Here is a 19,374-nt window from a genome sequence, read left to right as displayed (position 1 = left end):
GAGCACGTCTGATCAAGTAAGCAGTTGTTGAAAGCGTATCTTGAACCCCGAAGGTAATTCAAGCGAGGGAAGAGAGACGGATCGAGGTGGGCAAGAGGAGAGATGGTCGGGAAGACGGGGCTCGACTCTATATCAGATCCTTTTGTCTGGTTCGTTAACTGGCAAGGACTGTCTCCAGCCCAGGAAAGGTGGGGCGCAAAGGCAGATGGTTGACTTCTCCCTTGTTATAATTAGTCGACTGTGGAATGGAAGAAAGGATATGTGCATCTCTTCTGGGATGTTGATTGTCGCGGACTCGCGGGGTGGTATGGTATGGTATGACGCGTCCGCGTCACGCGTCAGGCTCCCCTCACAAGTTCACAAACCAAGGACAGAAACAGAAGCCAGAGCAGGCTTCTTATATCCTCCCTTATACAGGACAACAGGTACAGAGTACCTAGGTAGGGTGTTACCTAGGTATCTTGCTATCTACTTAGGTACCTAGTACTTGGTATCATATGATTTATTGTCATATATAACATACCTTAATGACGATGTGCGCCCCTCATGTAACTATATGCACCTAGTTTCAAAGTACCTTAAGTACGGAGTACTATGTAGATAATGACTAGGCACAGGGGGCACTTATGTGACTTTCTAGGCCACTTATGTAGCTGCTGCTAGTACTCCGTACTACCTTACTATCTTTGCTTTCTTATGCTATGGAGTTACGGAGTACGGAGTACAACCTACCTGTTTGTACCTTATGTTTAGGATCTGAATCCAACTTCTCTCTCGCCGCCCCCTTGCGGCTAAAATCCTGCCACTCCCCTCCTTCCACTTCCCTTTTTATTGTGAGTTCTTTGCTCCTCATAAGATCATAAAAACACTTCAATTTCCTACCTTACTTCTACTGTCCACGGAGTAGGCAACAAGGTCCCTTTTCCAAAGTTTTGAAAGTAAGACTCCAATTGGTAACATTATTCCATATCCAGATACTAGTGCTATCCCTAAACTGCTTAAGGTACCTAGAACTCCTCTAGTCAGTAGTCACTCTACCTTAGTGTCTGCATGAAGAATCCGCCTCCACCGTACCAGCCATTGCGGCATTGCAAATATGGAGTAAGGTACCCCGTAGACTAGATCCAATTCCTAGCTAGATGCTAGGTATACCGTTAGTTATCTAGGGCCCAGGCACGACAATGTTGATAAGCCAGTAGATAATGGGATCCATAATCCATTAATATTAACTAACGAGGAGGGGGAAAAAAGGGTTGGCGAGGGATGAGACAAATTGCAAACTTATGTTCTCGGTAGGTCGAGACTCTAGAGTGGCCTCGAGGTGTATTATATAGCTCAGTACAGAGTAGATAGTGGTTTGTAATGCTATTTGCATTTTCAATCTGATTAATGTCAAGTTCTTCTTCTAGAACCAAGCAAAACATAAGAAATTGCGTGTCAGAACACTTAAGTGCAAAAGTGATTATATTGATCTCACCATCCACCAAGTGCACCTTCTCTGAACCTCCCTGTAGGAATAGGAACAGGATACAAGCAATAAATATGCCAATGATGAGCCTTGGCTGAGACAGTGAATCAGAGATACCAATACTACATAGCATCATAAGATATGCCACTGACAGGCAAAGTCATATCCTGAAACTAAGGATGGGCGGGCACCCTATGAATCACACAAAGGTAATATTCTCTGAATCTCCATGTATCTACGGAGTACTATGTAACCACATCCTAATGTGATGTCAGACAATTGACTGATATAACACCTTAATGTTATCTGTATGTATGTACGGTAATGTGCCTTTAGTACAGCCCTTGAGGTTATTGGGCCAGCTTTTTCTGTTTGCCAACAGGTTGCATAATCCGGCAGTTTATGCATAGTCATCCGGTGCGTCTGAAAATTGTGGTCTGAGAAATGAACTCGAAGATTATATGGTAGGTAGCTTTATCTGAGGGTTAATTGATGTTCATAATACCCTTTGGGCGGCAGGGAGGGTAGGGAGTTTACCCACACAGTTGGCTGTTTTGATATGCTATTGTGACTTATTCCAGCTTTTGATTACCATGTGCTACTACTAAGCATGCATACTCCATATAACTATATGTGCGTGTATAAGTAAGGCATGCCTTGATAGCTATGCTGGTGCAAAGGGTGGCCAGCATCAATAGGGGCTATACTTACATCGAGTTAGCCCAGGAAATTGCCCATCTTTTGAAAGAAAGGAAAAAAGAATTGGAAAAGGTTGAATCACTACCAAATAGCAAGCTTCTTTTTCACCAATACTATTGCCCCTGGGCTCTGTTACCTAACCAAAATAATTTCATTTCTCTGCATAAGTACTCTGTGATATTCAAATTAAATGTGTACATCATATTACCCAGATATTCGCTGTCCCTGCAATTAAGAACTTACAGTGGACTCTTCTATGGCCAACCAGTAGAAAACAAGAAGCTGCTAATTGACCTGGTGCTTATGAATCAATAATCCATACAGACAGTACAGAGTGCTAGGTAGTCACAGTATAGACTTGTCCTCCAGTTCTGCTCATAAAACTCTAATTACAGAAGAAAGCACACAGGAGATAAATCTATCAATAATCTTCTCTTGATCTATATACAGTCATGAATACTCACTTTTATAATGGTTATAAAAGAGCACAAACCCATCTATCTGCAAAAGTAAATAATGTGATCTCAACAGGAAAAGAAACAAGGAACTTGAAGAAGAAATGAAGGCTGCATGCAAGGACAAGACGGGGAAGAGGGAAGGGCTAAACACTGAAACATGGAGTATCCCAAAACAGGAGAATAATAAGGCAACATTGGCGATCGAGGCATATTAACACCAACTCCAAGAAACAAAGCACAGAATACCAATCCAACCGCGTTAATAAACATAGACATGTTCATGTTGCTTTTCCCGTATAATCATGAAACCATTAGTTTGACTTTTCGGCCTCCCAGAGAGCTGAGAGTCGCTCCCTCGGAGTACTAGAGGAGGATCCTGCAACACTGACTCTGAGAAAGCACGAGGGTCAGGCGAAGAAGACATGTCATCAGTCCAGGAAAGTAAACATGCTAGTGTGAATGATATTGAGAGCACGGTCTGCGTCCCTTTCTTCAATGACACATGAGATGTTTATTTCGCTTGCACCTAAAGCATGATACATGCAATCAGCTTTAAGCTTCAAGTGAGGATTAACCCAGAAGTACCAAGGGCACTTACCCTGCGATATCATTTCAATATTAACATTATTCTCACCGAGTGTGGTAAACATGCGCCCCGCAACCCCAATCATGTTCTTCATTTGCTTCCCAACCAGGCTGAGAATGGCCATCTCTGGGATAATATCGACTGTACCATATTTCTGCAAGTCATTCAGCGCGCCTTTCAGATCCTCGTCGATGATCTGATACTCGTCTCCACCAACTCCATTGAGGAGAGGCATCTCCGAATGAAGGGCCATTGACACATGGACCTCACTTGTAGAGATCAAATCAATCGAGAGTCTCCAGCGGTCAAGGACAGAGAATATCCCAGCAAAAAAGCCATGAGAAAGCGAGCGCTTGTTTGAATGCACATTGATGACGAGTATTTTATGTTTGATTGTGACAGCTGTCGGTCGCTTCGGCCTCTGCATGAGACTGGGGCTTCGTGTACGGAAGAGTCTTGGATCATGGCCCGGGGTTGTTCTTTCAAGTTCGTATGTGGAGTCAGGAAAGATCACGGTCCCATCACCCTTGGGATTCATAACGTTCTTTATGCGAATGGGAATCCTAGCGCGGATGACTTGCTCCATGGTAAAGGGGTGAATCACTTCGGAGCCGTAAAATGTCAATTCAGCTGCCTCAGCGGGTGTGATGGCTGGCAGCAGACGCGCGGTTGGGACTTTGCGAGGATCAGCGGTGAAGATCCCGTCAACCTCCTTCCACACCTGTAGTTCTTTGGCATGGACTCCGACTGCAACAAGTGCAGCGCAGAGATCTGTGTAACCGCGACCAATTTGGTCAAGAAGACCCCCAGGCACAGTCCCGAAGAAGCCAGTGATGACCGGCACTCTTCCTTTGCAGTCCCTGATCTTGCTGCCGAGAACAGTAGCAAGATTGTTATAGAAGTCCTGGTCGAGACCTTGACTCCCGATAGGGAAATCAATCACTTCCGCCAGATCCACATATTGCGAATCCACACCACGGTCTTGTAGAAAAGCAGCCATCAGCCGGCAGCTAAGTTTCTCGCCTGTACTGATGACTTTGTCCACACAACGCGCACTTATCTCCCCGAGCGTTTGAGCCGCCTCTAGAACCTTCAGGACTCTTTCGCACTCGCCATTGATCTCTGCAATTAACTGAGCTCTAAGGGTTTCAGATTGAATCTGATTCTCGACGACCTGGACGTGTTCGAGCCGAACTGCCTCCACCAATGAAACATACTCGTCCGACTGGGCGTTTTCGGCATCACGGGCTGCTCGCAGGAGACTATTCAACCATTGCCAATGAGTAAACGAGAGATATAAATGAAGGACTGAGAAGAAGGGAGGGGCATGGAGATCAAATATTTGCGCAGGAAGAGTTTCAGTTTGTCTACTATGCATCAACTGGTATGACTCACCGGTTCGTGGTACCTTCAGCTTTGGTTGAGCTGCTTCTTGCAGAGCATACCACGGCGACTTTGCTTTCTCTGAGACTCGGCCTGGATGATGAAAATAACAGCAGGGATATAATTAGAAAACTTGCTCATGTTTTGAGGCGGATATATGAGGACTTACAGCACAACCTGATCAATGATATTCAGGGCAAACTTTCCGACACTGGTGCCCCCGAATTTTTGTACTACCCAGTTTGAGCTGCCATTGACCATTAACAGAGTATGAGGACTCGAGTCGGATTGTATTTGGCCTCCCATACTGCTAGATCAAGTATGACAAGACAAGCTGCCTTGCAAATACAAGAATTCAACCTGTATGACAGCGGTCCTGTAATCGGCGCGGGCAGCAGAGCCACCTTTTTATATGGACTGGCGGGGTTGCGAAAGCGGAGCACATAGTGAATACTTCGGAGCCCAGCTTTTTTTCTCTGATGATTCATCCTCGAGAGGCTAAAAAGAATAAAAACATAAAATAATAAATAGCAAAAGAAAAATAAAAAGAAAATAAAATAGTATATCAAATAAATGAAAATAATTAATGAAAATAATAATAAACGGAGTACCCCTCGTTATAATTCAGCATATCATCATTATCATTATTTAGTATTACTATCGATCCCCTGATATCTTTATCATTTTTATTATTTGTATATCGGAGTCATCATCCGAGTTAGACCTTGAGGTGGTCCTAAGTATCCGTCCAGATCTCCGTGTCTCAGGAATAATAGAAGAAATAGCTTTTCTTGCTACTACTATGAGACTGTACATAAGTTTACCTCGCTCGCCTCTTTTAATCAGTTGCTTTCCGATAGTGTAGGTACCTAAGAACTCGATCAGGCATCCGTGCTCACCAGTAGGATGGAATAAATAATAATAGATATTGTTTCCACGGCCGAAGTCCTCAATTCCCAGTGAAAACATCATTCCCTTCCATTGCCCCTCCCCAGACAGAAAGCAGATAACCACTCTCAGGAGGTATACAAAAGGACATAGCCCCGCCGTGGCTTTTCATAGGAAGAATATAGTTACTAGCGAGTGCCCTGACTCTTGTGACTGCAATAATAATGTGTCAAGACGGCGTTCATCACCCAACCTGTCCATTCTGTCCATTCTCTGATCCTGATGACACCTTTGTTGCGCAGCATGTTGAATACTGTCATCCCGAAGGTGGCAGACAATTCGAGACTCCCTCTGAAGAAAATGGGGATGAAGATCAACCAACTCCCAGATACCAACAACCACAAATCCCAGGTGATGAAAATATGTACATCGAATGTCCACATGGCTGTGGTGAGATCCTAGTATCTGCTGAAATCCCGTATCATCTTGATATGCATGCCGCAGAAGAGATGGCAGTTGACAACGCGCCATCGATCTATCCAAAACCCTCTGTGAGAGTGAGCGGAGTCCAGGACCACGACCGTTCACGCTCAAAAAATCGAATGGGCGATGACGGGACTCTCGAAGATTCTTGCAACGTTTCAGTTAAACCCCGGTTTCCAAGGCAGGGGCCTGGCCCATCGTCAACGGAAAAAGGGTTGACGAGCTCCATGCTAGCCAATGTGTCGCCTCCTGGAAGTGTGAAAAGACTCGGAGTACTATGCCCGTGCTAAAAATTGCTATTGATATTGCGCTAATTGGGGACACAGCGTGCAGAACTGGGACCATACGCTCATGAAACACGAATGCCGTCGTGGCTTCGGAGATTACTAGAACAGGGTGCAAAGAAAACACAGTCCAACATCATCGGCCCGGATGGCAAGCTTTTAAAAAGAGAGACAATTGAAAACGAGACCACCAATGTGATCTCAGTGCTTGCCCAACTATGCCAACAAGACAAGTCTGTTCAGCGAGCTTTTTTCTGCAATCCGAAGGTCCGCCAAATTTCTAAGATGCCAAGGGAAGGCGGCTTCTGTGGTTACAGGAATATTCAGATGCTCATTTCGTACATTCAAGAATCTCATATCGCCGGTCATGAGCATTTTACTGAGACGCTACCGACTATTCTGCAGCTACAGGATATGATCGAACGTGCATGGGATATGGGATTCAACAGCGTAGGAAGAGCCGAGACCGGGGGGATTCGCGGCACCAGGAAGTACATTGGCACGCCAGAGGTAACGTCAGAATGCTAAAATGTGATAAATGACAGAATTCTCATTCCTACAGGCACAGGCTCTATTTCTGAGTCTGGGGATAGAGTAAGACCAGGTTTTCTTCAGATACCACGGAGCCAAGATGCTGACCTTTAGCAGCTGCGAAGCAAATAGCATCGGAGAAACCAGGGAGATGCGTGCCCACGACGCCTTGTACGCGGCTGTCGCGGCCTATTTCCGGTGCGCATGCTCCTTGGACGAAGAGGACAAAGTCTTTGTGACTAACCTACCCCCCATATATCTACAACACCAAGGTACTTTGGTATCAACATTGAATCAATTCCGCATATTGGCGACTGATACACCACAGGCCACTCCTTAACCATCGTTGGCTTCGAAATTCGGGGTGACGGAGGTGCGAATCTTCTGGTCTTCGATCCAATGTTTAAGTCCCCGCTGGCAGTGAGACGTCTCAGTGGACCAAGAGCAATAGCATCTCCCGATCCAACGAAGGTCCTAAAAGCATATCGGCGCGGTACTACCTATTTGCAGAAATACAAGGTGTTCGAGCTTCTCAAGTAAGTTCAGCAAGCTTGTCTTGTGATTGACTACTCTGACTTCTTCAGACTGCGCGTTTGTTAGTCGTTGCCTTCAATTTGAGTGAACACACCCGAGTTCAGCTTGACGTATTCTTCACTCGATGTGGGAGCGAACCAGGAATTATCATGGTTAAATTCCAAAGTGCATCTTGGGGCACGGCTCGAATGATGCTATTTCAGCATATACGGAGTAAGAAGGGGCCCGATGTTATATTAGCAGGTCTTTCTTATTGTACCTTACTACCTTTTAATGTACAGGTAGAGAAGGAAGAAGGGTAAGGTATTTTCGAGACGAATATTTTCATCATATGCCGAGTAACTCTTTCCAACAGAGTCCGTAAGGCATACAAACAAGATAAATCGTTAATATTGACTATTTCATAGAATTTGCTATCAGGTTCCAGGGAGTTTAATAATGCCTCTGCATTTAAGCACTACCTATGATTTGGATTTACCTTTTTACGGCTGTGAAATTCATGCCTGAGGCATAAAGCACTGCCGCCCCGATGAAAAATTCCCCGAACCCCTCGATTCCATTGCAGGGTATCAGACACGACTCAAATCATCACTTCCTGAGCGCTTAGCACTCTTGCTAGGGCCAGTATGCGAAGATCCCCGAATGTGATCATCACCGGTACCCCTGGTGTAGGGAAAACTGTTCATTGTGAAAAATTAGCGCAGGATGTCGGCTTGCGACACCTATCCATAAACCAGGTCGCCAAAGATCGAGGTTGCTTCGAAAGCTATGACCAAAATTTGGAAACCTGGATCGTTGACGAGGACAAAGTACGTCGTTGATTTTTCGCTATTCGTATTGAATTCGCAACACCTATGAGGATCTTGCCTACGTTCCAGACTCATCCCGATTTTACGCACGTAGACTGATGTGACGGTAGTTACTGGATGCGATTGAAGATGAAGTGCTTCAGGGCGGCTACTTGATTGACTGGCATGCGTGCGACTTGTTTCCCAAATCATGGATAGATCTCGTGGTGGTCTTGCGATGTCCGTCGACTTCCGTTTTATATGACCGTCTCTCTGCGAGGTACGTGCATGCTACTTCTTCTTTCTCTCCCATAACTGCTCTTCACCCTTTCCCTAAACTCGCCCTAACATGATCTCGCTTTTTCCAGAAATTACAAGGAGGCCAAATTGCAGGAAAACTTAGATTCTGAAATATTTGGCGTCTTGTCAGAGGAAGCGCGCGAAGCTTTTGACGAAGAGATAGTGGTGGAGCTCAATAGTGAGGAGGATGATGATGTAGAGAGCAACTGTGCGAGGATTTCAGCCTGGATAGAATCCTGGAAAGAAAGCCGACTGGAAAATATAGAGTGAAGCCCGATCTGTGCAAACCTAATGGCTTTTGCAATTACACCTTTCAGGTCCTCATACCTGCACTATCAAGGTAGAGGTGCCCCTCTTCGAGCCACTGCTTTAGCTTGACAAGAGCCTTGTACCTGTGAGAAACTCGATTCTATCTCAACAAATCAGCGCAAGATACTTGAACAGTCCTCGAAGACAAATATTAAGGTCCGACAAGGAGAGAGGGGAAATGATATCTCCGTTCCTGTGTTTCTGTCCAACTGTGGAGCGAGCAATTGGAAGGCACTTAGATGTCTTACCTTTTCCTCCTTATCCATCTCAGCATATGTCATCCCATTGTGTTCGAATATTGGATCCCAGCCTGGCATAATTAATGAAAAGTATAATGATCATGACCAATCTACGTACCGAAGTTCAATGGGCCTCTCGGCCTGACAATAACACCCTGTTGTCCGATTTAGTTGTAAGAAAGCACCATCTATACGTGTGTATCCATTTACCTCGGTCCTTCCCTGGAAAAGTATTGGTTCTTCTCCAGGACCACGACAAAAAGCAAATGTGCAAACGGCTTCTGCTCTTCGGTCCTCGAAAGAGTCAAGCATCCTGTTGAGACCATCGTGTCCCAGTGCGCTCAAAAAATGTTTGCTATATTGCATGGTCAGTTCCACTGTCCCAAAGCTACAAAGCGATTCAAGGTAGCTTTACATATACGCGCCTGGAAGTCCTTTCAGAGCTCGGAATCCAAGCGCTGTATCCTCCGTCAAGACAGGGCCGCCTATCTTCCATAAAGCGTCAAAATGAAAATTCAGCGATTCTCATATTAAATCACATTAAAGAAAGGTTCACTCCATACCGCTTCTGCTGCACACCTAGCCTTTTCCTTCGCGATTTCTTCAATGGATCCCTGTATCTCGGGTACCTCGATTGCTTGGCTGTCAATCTCAACTACATTTCCGAGTATCGCTCTCACTTCGGCCAATTTGTTATGGTTACTGGTGATGAAGTTTAACTTCGCCGCAGTAATCATGGTTCTGGTGCTGCAGGAGCAAAGTCAATGAGACAAAGATAGGCAATGGTTTGTGTTTTCACTTAGCTCGCAATAATAAGAAATTGATGACCATATTGTAAACCCTACCGTAGGTAGGTACCTAGGTATGGCCTTTAGTTACTAATGAGTTGGCGACTTCCTATTGGGCAGTGGCCGTCTCCATAAAAAAGGACGGGTCTGATTGGGTTCATTATCACTAACTAAAGTATTCAGGTACCTAAAGGTACCTGGTAGGTATTTGATCAACCTTGAAACTGGGACGTACACAGACTCGACGTGAGCAAATCAGTGTAACAATATAACTCGTGGTCTCAAAGACACAACAATAGAAACGGCTTTTGATGTATGGCCGTTAAGAGCTTATTGTCTTCAAGAATAACCCTGATTGAACAGCGGCAAATAGCAACGGAAACCGAAGTAGAATCCAAGTCACACCCTCACAGGGGCGTATGCATTTTTATCAATTTTGCATGTCAGACTCTTTGGTCATTGTTGTTACCCAGAATTGTCCCAAGTGTCCGAACTTTGTGCGTCAAAACATGCTAGTTCATATACAAGAATCAGAAAATAAGGTTTAAGACCGTAATGACTACCCAAGAGAGTGAAGCGAAGCCAAGACCATTCAGAAGTTATTTTAATGGTTGCGATTGCAAAATCTATGGTAGGACGGACTGCGCTGTAAGTTTTTGAGATGAGCTTGTGACGCATTGCCACGACGAATATTGACAATGGCACTGGTAGACAATATTAATCGCTTGGCATCGCAACAGTTTCAGAGATTTCAAGCCTCTCTTGCTGGGCCATTGCCTGTGCCGAGACGATTTCTGCGAGACGTTTCAAGCGCGGTGTTTGGAGCCCTGGATATTATTAGTATTCTGGGCGCCATTTTGTCGAAGCACTCACATGATGGTGTATATGTCTCTAAAGCTGTGATGACACGAGGCTCGGCGATTTCATACGGACCACTGTCTTCCATGTCAACGGGGGTAAGAAGGAGTACATCGCTCTTTTCTGTGACACGTGAGGCTACGGCTTTCATGATCTCGCCATTGATGGGCTGTTCATAGTCAGCGACAAGATATTGATTCAGAAGCTTCTGGATCTGGTTTGGTGACAGCCTAGAGAATAAACCAATTAGCCTTCATGTTGAAAGTGCTGCGAACGTCCGCCTTACATCCAGCAGATGTCTTGGATTATCTCGATGTCGTTGAGGGTAGCTTTCTTGAGCTGAAGGAGCTTCGTTGCTTGCTGGAAAACAAAAAGGTTTATCAGTGAAAATTATCACCTTGTCTTGAAATATCACCTTACCATCAAATGCTCAAGCTGCAATGTCCCTTCAGGCATATCATGACTTTTACACCACTCCTCAATCCGAGTTATGTTGTAATTGATTTGAAGACCACGCTTCCAAGACAAAAAATTCCTTCGCATCAGGAGATCGTTGAAAGCGGTGACACCGACAAGCCGAAGAAGCTCTGTTACGGTTTGATTAATGATAGAATCTTCCAAGTAGAAAGCTTTCATTGCCTTGTAGACATTGTTCAGAAGGCTGAGGAGATTATCCATGCTGTAGGCTGGATTGTTGTTTGAGGGAAGAAGCTTCCCGAGGAATCGATTGGTTTCACTGGTGACGAACCCAGGAAGGGACTGAGATTCGATGATCGCGGGGACAATCATCTTGTACAGTTTCTTCTTCAACACCTTCATCCACGTGTGATAGATATTGAATTCCAAGCTTTCTAAGTCATGCTTCACAATCTCCAGGAGGCGGTCGTATTCGTAATTATCCGTCTTCTGTGCCTCGTACCAGTCCTCTGCCAGGAAGACAAATGAAAGCATTTCGTGCACGTTGGAGAGCCAGAAAGCGCCAGGATTGATGGCATCATCTCCATCATGCTGCATGACCTCTTGCTGAATTGACTGCATCACGTTGGCTAAGAAACGCTCGGATTCTTTAACAAAACCATTGTTCCACATCTCTGACGTGACAAGATTGATGAGATATGCAGGAAATAGGACCTCCTTCTCGGTTGGCGGAGGTGTCGAGCTGGGCAGTGGAATTTTCAAGTTGCGAATCAATCCCATTGCGACTTCCTCGTTGAGCTCATCTTCCTCGGATAGTAGATTCTCGAGCTCTACCTCAACAGTGTCAAGTCCTGGTGAGAAAGTATGCCCTGAAAAATTCTGACGACCAAGAGTCGAACTTGGGATTGCCATAGACACAGGCCGGGGATTGTAAGCACCGCTGAAGCGATCAGTGTCGATTTTCTCGGCGCCGGCACTCCGTCGCTTAGGTTTAGACTTCTTTGAGGAGACCAAGTTAATCAACCCACCGGCAGGCGGCTGCATAGAGCCGCCGTTCTGCGCATCTCCGTTAAGCCCATTCAAAGGAACGCTGCGTTTAGCGAGCTCTAGCTGCTCTTCAAGCTCCGCAACTTGTTGGCGAAGAGAGGCCCGGTCATTTTCAGCTTCACTGTTCAGTTGTCTGAGCCGATCCAACTCCAGATTCGCAGAACGAATTGAGTCCCGCGAGACTTTCTCCTCTTCTTGCAGGCGCTTGATGATCGTTTGTGCCTCAGCGTAATTCTGCTGCAATTTGCTCATTTCATCCTCCATGGCGGCCAATCGAGCAGCGGTAATCCCAGCTTGATTAGCCTCAGCCTGAAGCTCCCTGGAGCGATTTTCTAAAGCATTGTGACGACTTCTCCATGATTTTAATTGTGTCTCGTAATTCTCCAATTGCGAGTTCAACGATTTGTTCTCGCGCTTCAGTGACTCGAGATACTGAGTCAGCTCCACCACCTTATTTTCGAGTTTGTAGGAGATTTGCTTCAGATCTCTCGCTTCCTCTCGAAGTTTTTTATATTGCGTCCTGGCCTGCTTCCCTCTCCACAAGTTTTGAACAATGATTACCTTACGACGATACTGCCGCCATGCACGTATTTGACGCCACGATCGAAATGCGCGCTGAATGATCTTTGCTGCGTTGCCATGTATGGTGTCCATGATATTGCGTCGACAGAGGAAACCCTTAGCCACTGATTGGAACAGAATGAAATTGCCGCGAACTTCGTTGTAGAATTTCAGTTCCTTTTGACCACGCCAAATTCTCTGGATAGTGGTGGCAGCTTTGATTTGACGGACTTCTGCCGCGCGCTGTCTTGCCAAGAAGCCTCTGATTAGAGCTTGCGTGGTGAGGATAGAAGAGCGGGCTTCGAGGTATCGACGCCTATAATATTTGCACCGCAGGTTCTTTTGTATCATGATTGCGCATTCGTTCAATCTGGATGTACGGAGATTCTCCAGAAACGCAAGCATACCTGCTCGGAAAAATATCTTGGTCAAGCCCAGTTGGTATTTATCTTGTTTCTGATGGCTCGCGTCCCCAAGCGCTTTCTGTAGAATCGCATGGCACATTTCCTTGATCTCCGAGGTCCATTGAGACGAATGACAAAGCATGTAATAACGGATGGCAAATTCCTCATACGTCCAACGAGTGGGGTACCCAGCAGTACTGATGCGGACGGTCTCGAGCACACCACAGGCTCTGAGTTGACTTAAGACCATTGGCCCTTCGAATTTCCAGGGCTCTTTCGCCTCGTTAGGCTTGATGCACCGTATGTAGTGCACATCGGTAGAATTGATGGTGTTCATGAGCTCAATCAGCGATGACTTGAAAATTCCTCCAAGTGTAGGCTTTCTGTTGACAGCGACTCCAATTCTGCGCCCTGGAGCTGCAACTGGTTTGGATGAAATCGAGGCCGAATCTTTCTCCCGAACAGCAGCAGCAGTGTCTAATATCTCTTTCACAAATTCATTTGAAGAATTGCGTAGGACATCCATATGCTCGTCTGGCACAGTATCCCTGTTCTTCTCTATGAAGCCATCAGACTCATAAGTCACGTCAACCGCATAGTGACAGATGGTGAAAGCCGATTTGCCAAACCGGGGCTTTTTGTAGAACCTCTGCTTGTCGGCCGCGAAGTTGTGATGTAGCTTGGTCACAAATTGCTCATCTGAGCCCATCGGCAACCGCGATTCTTCGTCCAAAAGAGACAAGATACCCAGCTTGGCCTCAATCAGATCAATGCACGGCTGATTGTCGGAGAATTCAATGAATTTCCAATCAATCTTTTCGCGCACATATTCCTCTTGCTCAAGCTTGAACACGTGCTGATTGAATTCCTGCTGCAATTTCTCATTGGCGTAATTGATGCAAAATTGTTCAAACGAATTCTTTGCGAAATGTTCAAAACCATAGATATCCAAGACGCCGATGAATGATTGGTAGCTGCTAAGGACCTCGTCACTAGCTAAGCGGCGATTTATCTTATCAACCAGCCAATCGAACAAACTGGAATAGATGAATTTTGCGACTGAATCTTTAACGACTGTTGCTTGTTGCTGTGTGAGATTGGAGGTGATCTTCTCGCCCCTGGTGATTAGCTGCTTCTTCACTATCCACTTGGCAAACTCATTCACATCGATACCAAGCATGTCGCAAGCCTGAACAAGAGAAGGCTCCGATGGGGACAAAGTAGAATCAGTTCGCGTGGCGGTGATCTTGACATTGCCAAGGTGTAACAGAGCAGCCAGAATGCGGAATATTTCAGCTTGCGTTCTCTCCGGCACCCCAATCGTGCCAAGGGACTTCCTCGTCGCATTGAATTCGGATTGATCGTCGACACCTTCTATGGTAGGAGTCCCACCTTGATTGAGATAATCGAAATCTTCAACCGAGGTGAGACCGAGATCTTCTTTTTCCTGGTCGGTTGCCCCAGCCACAAGCTGATAGAAGATGTGATAGTTGCGTTCTTTGAGGGGCTGGAACACCAACCGAGAACGCTCTAACAGGTATGTCCTAATCTTAGCCCCAATGATGTTGTTCCTATCGTCAAACATGATCTCGATATACTTCCCGAACCGTGATGAATTGTCATTTCTTGTGGTTTTAGCATTACCGAAAGCTTCCATGACCGGGTTTGTGGCCAGAATCTGCTCTTCGGTCTCACTGATTGCATCCGCCCGACTTGTTGTATACTTTCCGGGTTGGTCCGAAGATTCACGAGTCGCAAAATACCGCATGATGTATTTGGCGCTCACCGTCTTTCCGGCACCGGATTCGCCAGATACCACAATCGTTTGGTTTTTCCCATCTCGTAACATGTCACTGATCGACGCATGTAAGTAGAAGTTGAACAATGGCCATAGTGGTGGCTTACGCAAATGCCTCCTCCGCGATAGCGAACAAATGGGGTGCTTGTGAGGCACGGTGCTTTCCAGCGTACACCTGTACCATTTGTGGTACATAGAGCGAGTCAACCCGAGCGAAGGGATTCGTTGCAATAAGAACTATGCCGCTGTATGTATATATCTCTTTCTGCGCGTAACGGAGTTTTATAGCCTGCAGAACTTCGGAGCAATCAGCGACAAAGTTGACTAGGCTACAGACGACAAAGCGCACCAGCAGGTTCGTTCAAATGGGAAAGATTCGTGAGATCTTCGCTTGCTTCCAGCATCGCAGGATTCATTAAGGGAGGTAGATTCGGATTGTTGTCCATTTGCAACTCGGCTTGTGTAGTCTCGAGCGTTTTCCTCTTCTCCCGCGACAAAATTGTTAGCCACGTTGATATACAAATGTGACGCAAATTAAGGTACACAGTGCGCGAGTTACCTCTCCATTTTCCAACAGAAAGACCAGTTGCACTTTGTCTCCATCGACCACCTTCTCCTTGACCTCGGATGCAATCCATCCCTCCGTCGGGTCGGGCTGCCAGGCCCGCGTTCCAACCTCGTAGTTGTGTGCCATTGAAGTCGTAACACCTCTTAGATCGATGCCCTGGGAATGAAAGGTATGGTAGATAGGTGGTCTATGAGGCGGAGCATATACAAGATTCTGGTAGAGGCATCTAGTGAGAAGCGAGGCGTCTGGGAATAAGATCGCCAAATGCAAGAATTAAAGCTTGCAAACAGCTACCACTGTCTTGTGGCTTTGCTCAAAAAGAAGAGAGAAAGAAAGAAAGAAAGCGCACTCATCCAAAAAGAAAGCCGACTGAGGTGAGGTGGTGGAACAGCTGGCTGTTATTGTTGAGCCACAACCCCTGAGCCCTGAGGAGCTTGGAAAGCTGCGCCACTTGTCAGGAGTCAGGACCATATCCATTCCACATTATTAAAAACGCCAAGAACCTATAGATAGTCTATATTCAATATGTGGATTAAATCCATGTTTCCAAACTTACTTATCAGTCATCACACATCTGCCAAAACCTATAAGCAAAGCCAAGCCTTGTTATAATGAAGGGATGTCTACAGAGCAGAAGTTGGATAAACAAGAGTGGTGTTGAAGGTCTCCTTGGTTTAATTTCAAGCAACAAGTCAGTATTGACCCTTACTAATCGAAAAGATAGCGCTGAGCAGTAACTCATCAACCCTCTGTACTTCTTCCAGTCTGAATTTTGAATTTACCATTTGCTGTGAGCGTCTTCCTTCGCAACTGATAATTGCTTGATAATCATTAAACATGGTTGAATATCATACTCCTCACGCCGCAAATATTTTAAGACGATAAAAAGGGAAGAAAGGGAGGGGGAACAGCGTCGAAAAGTCGGATGTAAGAACAAAGGTAAAAAGAGAACATTAGGTAGATACGGAGAGTATAAAGTCCTTGCCGTATGAATAACGCACGTATCAAACACCTGGACCTTGGAGATGAATACGGTTAGATAGAAAGACTAGACGTAGATGCAACCTGGAAGCGAGAATCCCAGTCACAGCGGTGCGAAGAGAGAAGTGAATGCTATGACCCAAAGGAGGATAGGCTGCGACATGGCCCAAATAATCAATCCCCTAGATGACTTCGGCCATGCTCAGCTTTGTTTACACTCTGCTGCTTCCTTCTTTGGCTTGGAGGTGCCATCCTATTCGCAGGTCAGTGACCATTCCAAGAAGGTCATGGGAGGAAAGGATAAGTTAAGATTGAGGAGTCGCTGTCATCGTTGGGAAGGGCGGTGTAAAATCAAGGCAGAGGTAGATTTGGAGTGATAAAGAGAGAGAAAACCTACCTCTTCGTCGGATTCATCGTCAACATCGCGATCGGATCTTCGGTCATCATCGTCGTCCTCGTCTTCATCATCGTCTTCATCGTCTTCATCGTCAAACTCGTCCGCATCCATGTCGTCACCCAACTCCTCGAACTGAAGAGCCTCGCCGGTAAACCAATCAATGGCGCGGGGGATAAGCTTCTCTTTGATGTCCTCGCCAAGCTGATAGTCGAGCTCGAGGCGTTCTTCAATATCGGTAGCGATGGTGTCATCGTCGTCAGCCGGTGGTTGTGGAGGAGAGAAGAAATTGAAGAAGGATTCGGTAGGCACGGTGACCTTAACGACTCGGGTTTGTTTGGTGTCTAGAGCACGTTAGATTTCCCACTGAACAATTCCAGGTCAACGTACTCTTGTTGCGTTGCTTTTTGCTCTCCACGCGAACAGTGAGATCCTTGTCAGCCTTCCAATCGATCTTGCAACCCTCAGCATGATCATAGATGAAATCACCACCGTAGCCACTCTCTTCCTTGTAGTAGTAAGTTTTTGAGATAGTCTTGTTGGTGAAGAACTCGTTTTCCGCGAATTCGAATATGAGTCGGAAACCGGGGCGATCGAGATATTCCATGCGAACATCGGTAAGATGTTTGAGAGCCTCCTCATCCCGATCAGTGATCATTTCTGCAAGAGAAATCTGGTTCTTCATGGCGGAAAGCCAGAATTCAGGGATTCCAGAAGTTGTGATGTCTTTCTCATCATCCTGCTTGGGCTCGTCTTCGGCCTTGACATCTACCTCTTCTTCTTCTTCTTCTTCTTCTTCTTCATCCTCCTCCTTGCCCGCATCAACTTCGTCATCGGTCGGTTCTGCAGCCCCATTGACGATCGTGGCACGTCTCTGATAGAGGGGTGTAAATTTGGCGAAGTACTTCTTTTCAAGCTCCAGGACTTCCTCCTGAAACTGAGCCTCGAGCTTGGCATGCTCCTTCTGGATACCCTTCAAGCCAGCGACACGCCGACGGACCGGGGCGGGGAGAGACTCGATGTAGCCTGATGAGCGTCCAACAAGCGATCCAAGTTTACCTTGAATCATGGACACAAGCCCAGGATTCCTTGCAAAAAGAGAAGCCGCCGTAGCGTGATCAAGTGATTCTGGCACATATGTTAGGAAACAATGCTACCGCTTTACATTGAACGAAAAATTTACCTTCTTTGATGCTTGCAACCCCGGGTTGTTGAGCATGAGAAGAGATAGGTGCATTGTTAGCTGGTGTGTTTTGCGGCGTCCTGTCATTCGATCACAAGTTAGCAGTTGAGACAGGAGGCCCAAAAGATGGTCGACGAAGCATGATGTATGGAAATCAGAGATCAACGAAGAGAGCATAACTTACGGTGCGACCGGAAAGTCCGCCTTCTTGTTCCTAATAGGCTCAGACATTGCGAGCGGTTGTCAGAGTAGGGAAAACAGCGTTGATTGAGGGGTTGTTGCGGAAGAGATTTGGCAAGGGTTGAGGAAGAATTTGATACGCTTCGTTTTTGGGAGGTCTGGAATAAACTGGCTTGGTGGGATCGTTAGCGCCCTTGGGCCGAGGGGCTTGGCGGGACAAGGCTGCCAGTGTTGAGAACCTCCCATCTGTACTCCGTAGTCCGCTCCCAACAATAAATATACAAATCATTATGACTATTGCTTACCATGTTATTTATTCTTTGGCTGAGCACTCTGTCCGCCTGCTACGATAAACTCCCTTAATACTTAGGAATGGAAAGATATGTGTGGAAACAAGGTTTAGCACGGTTTGACTTCTGTAGTACCAAATGGGAAAGGTTGATACACACTCTATACATGCATGGTTCTTGTACTCTGTGGGTACCCTCTTGGTTACCGCATAATCCTGATTCATTTTAACCTCTCAATACTCATTCAATATCTGGACAATGCTCTTCTGCTTTCAGGCTTCTGGGATTGTGATATGCCTCATGATCTAGGTGGTAACTACCATCAGTAGTATGCTTGTTGTCTGCGCTGAGAACAGAGAAAGAGCTAGGTCTTCAGGAGGAACCACAGGAAATATTAATATCACTCACAGCACACTAGTAGTGTGGGAGAGACAGTAGTAATCAAAACCACAACTACTGTTTATTCGCGTTGTACTACCAAACACTAAGGTAGATAGAGCCTAGGTATTCTGACTGTTAGGTCATTCATGAAATATCTGCATGCTTCAACACTTGGTCTCCCCTATAAGATGGGCAATAACACCTATTGGTTAAACATACATGGTGTTAATCTTCCAAATACAAAACTGGAGTACTTGAATTGGAAGATATAGGTAACTAGCATTCATGACTTACCTAAGGTAGGATGGTTTGTCATTGTGTAGGAAGCCAATAGCCAATCAAATTAACGAAACCTGAATTACTCCGTATCAGACATGGGAATCATGGTGAAAATAGTCACGTGCTGATAAAGGAGAACAGAGGTACCTCTCAAGGTATTATCTTGAAAAAGCAGATTCCCATGTCATTCAGCTCATGAGAAGAGTACTCACTGAGTTGCATTTGTAACCAAACTAGTACTTCTTGGTGGACTGGGCATTCACTTCATCCATCTTCTTCAGGGATACTCAGCCTC

The 19,374-nt window shown here is 45.8% G+C and overlaps 4 protein-coding genes across 4 annotated transcripts; 1 reads left to right on the top strand and 3 right to left on the bottom strand.

Annotated features, from left to right (window-relative positions):
* Positions 1-3,053: 3,053 nt before the first annotated feature.
* Positions 3,054-4,900, bottom strand: CDV56_104633 (aspartate kinase; the record flags this gene model as incomplete). The annotated part of the gene is made up of 4 exons (XM_026758252.1): positions 3,054-3,151; positions 3,224-4,473; positions 4,607-4,687; positions 4,764-4,900. The coding sequence occupies 4 exons, from the start codon at positions 4,898-4,900 to the stop codon at positions 3,054-3,056; spliced, it is 1,566 nt and encodes a 521-aa protein (XP_026612664.1).
* Positions 4,901-5,706: 806 nt separating this feature from the next.
* Positions 5,707-7,380, top strand: CDV56_104408 (C78 family peptidase; the record flags this gene model as incomplete). The annotated part of the gene is made up of 6 exons (XM_026758027.1): positions 5,707-6,237; positions 6,292-6,759; positions 6,812-6,843; positions 6,898-7,052; positions 7,109-7,316; positions 7,365-7,380. The coding sequence occupies 6 exons, from the start codon at positions 5,707-5,709 to the stop codon at positions 7,378-7,380; spliced, it is 1,410 nt and encodes a 469-aa protein (XP_026612663.1).
* A 1,148-nt stretch (positions 7,381-8,528) lies between these two features.
* CDV56_104181 (non-canonical purine NTP pyrophosphatase) lies at positions 8,529-9,687 on the bottom strand (the record flags this gene model as incomplete). The annotated part of the gene is made up of 7 exons (XM_026757800.1): positions 8,529-8,608; positions 8,730-8,811; positions 8,960-9,021; positions 9,069-9,105; positions 9,161-9,305; positions 9,366-9,439; positions 9,514-9,687. 7 exons carry the CDS (start codon positions 9,685-9,687, stop codon positions 8,529-8,531), a joined length of 654 nt encoding a protein of 217 aa, XP_026612662.1.
* A 768-nt stretch (positions 9,688-10,455) lies between these two features.
* On the bottom strand, positions 10,456-18,180 carry CDV56_103309 (type V myosin; the record flags this gene model as incomplete). Its single annotated transcript, XM_026756928.1, has 11 exons — positions 10,456-10,565; positions 10,612-10,826; positions 10,883-10,956; positions 11,017-14,878; positions 14,931-15,120; positions 15,173-15,305; positions 15,383-15,547; positions 16,770-17,110; positions 17,157-17,894; positions 17,950-18,029; positions 18,134-18,180. The coding sequence occupies 11 exons, from the start codon at positions 18,178-18,180 to the stop codon at positions 10,456-10,458; spliced, it is 5,955 nt and encodes a 1,984-aa protein (XP_026612661.1).
* Positions 18,181-19,374: the final 1,194 nt, after the last annotated feature.

This window comes from Aspergillus thermomutatus (assembly GCF_002237265.1).
Source record: "Aspergillus thermomutatus strain HMR AF 39 chromosome Unknown NODE_162, whole genome shotgun sequence".
Taxonomy (NCBI): Eukaryota; Fungi; Ascomycota; class Eurotiomycetes; order Eurotiales; family Aspergillaceae; genus Aspergillus; species Aspergillus thermomutatus.
Note: the sequence above shows the minus strand (reverse complement) of the source record. Positions and strands in the feature narration are given on the sequence as shown.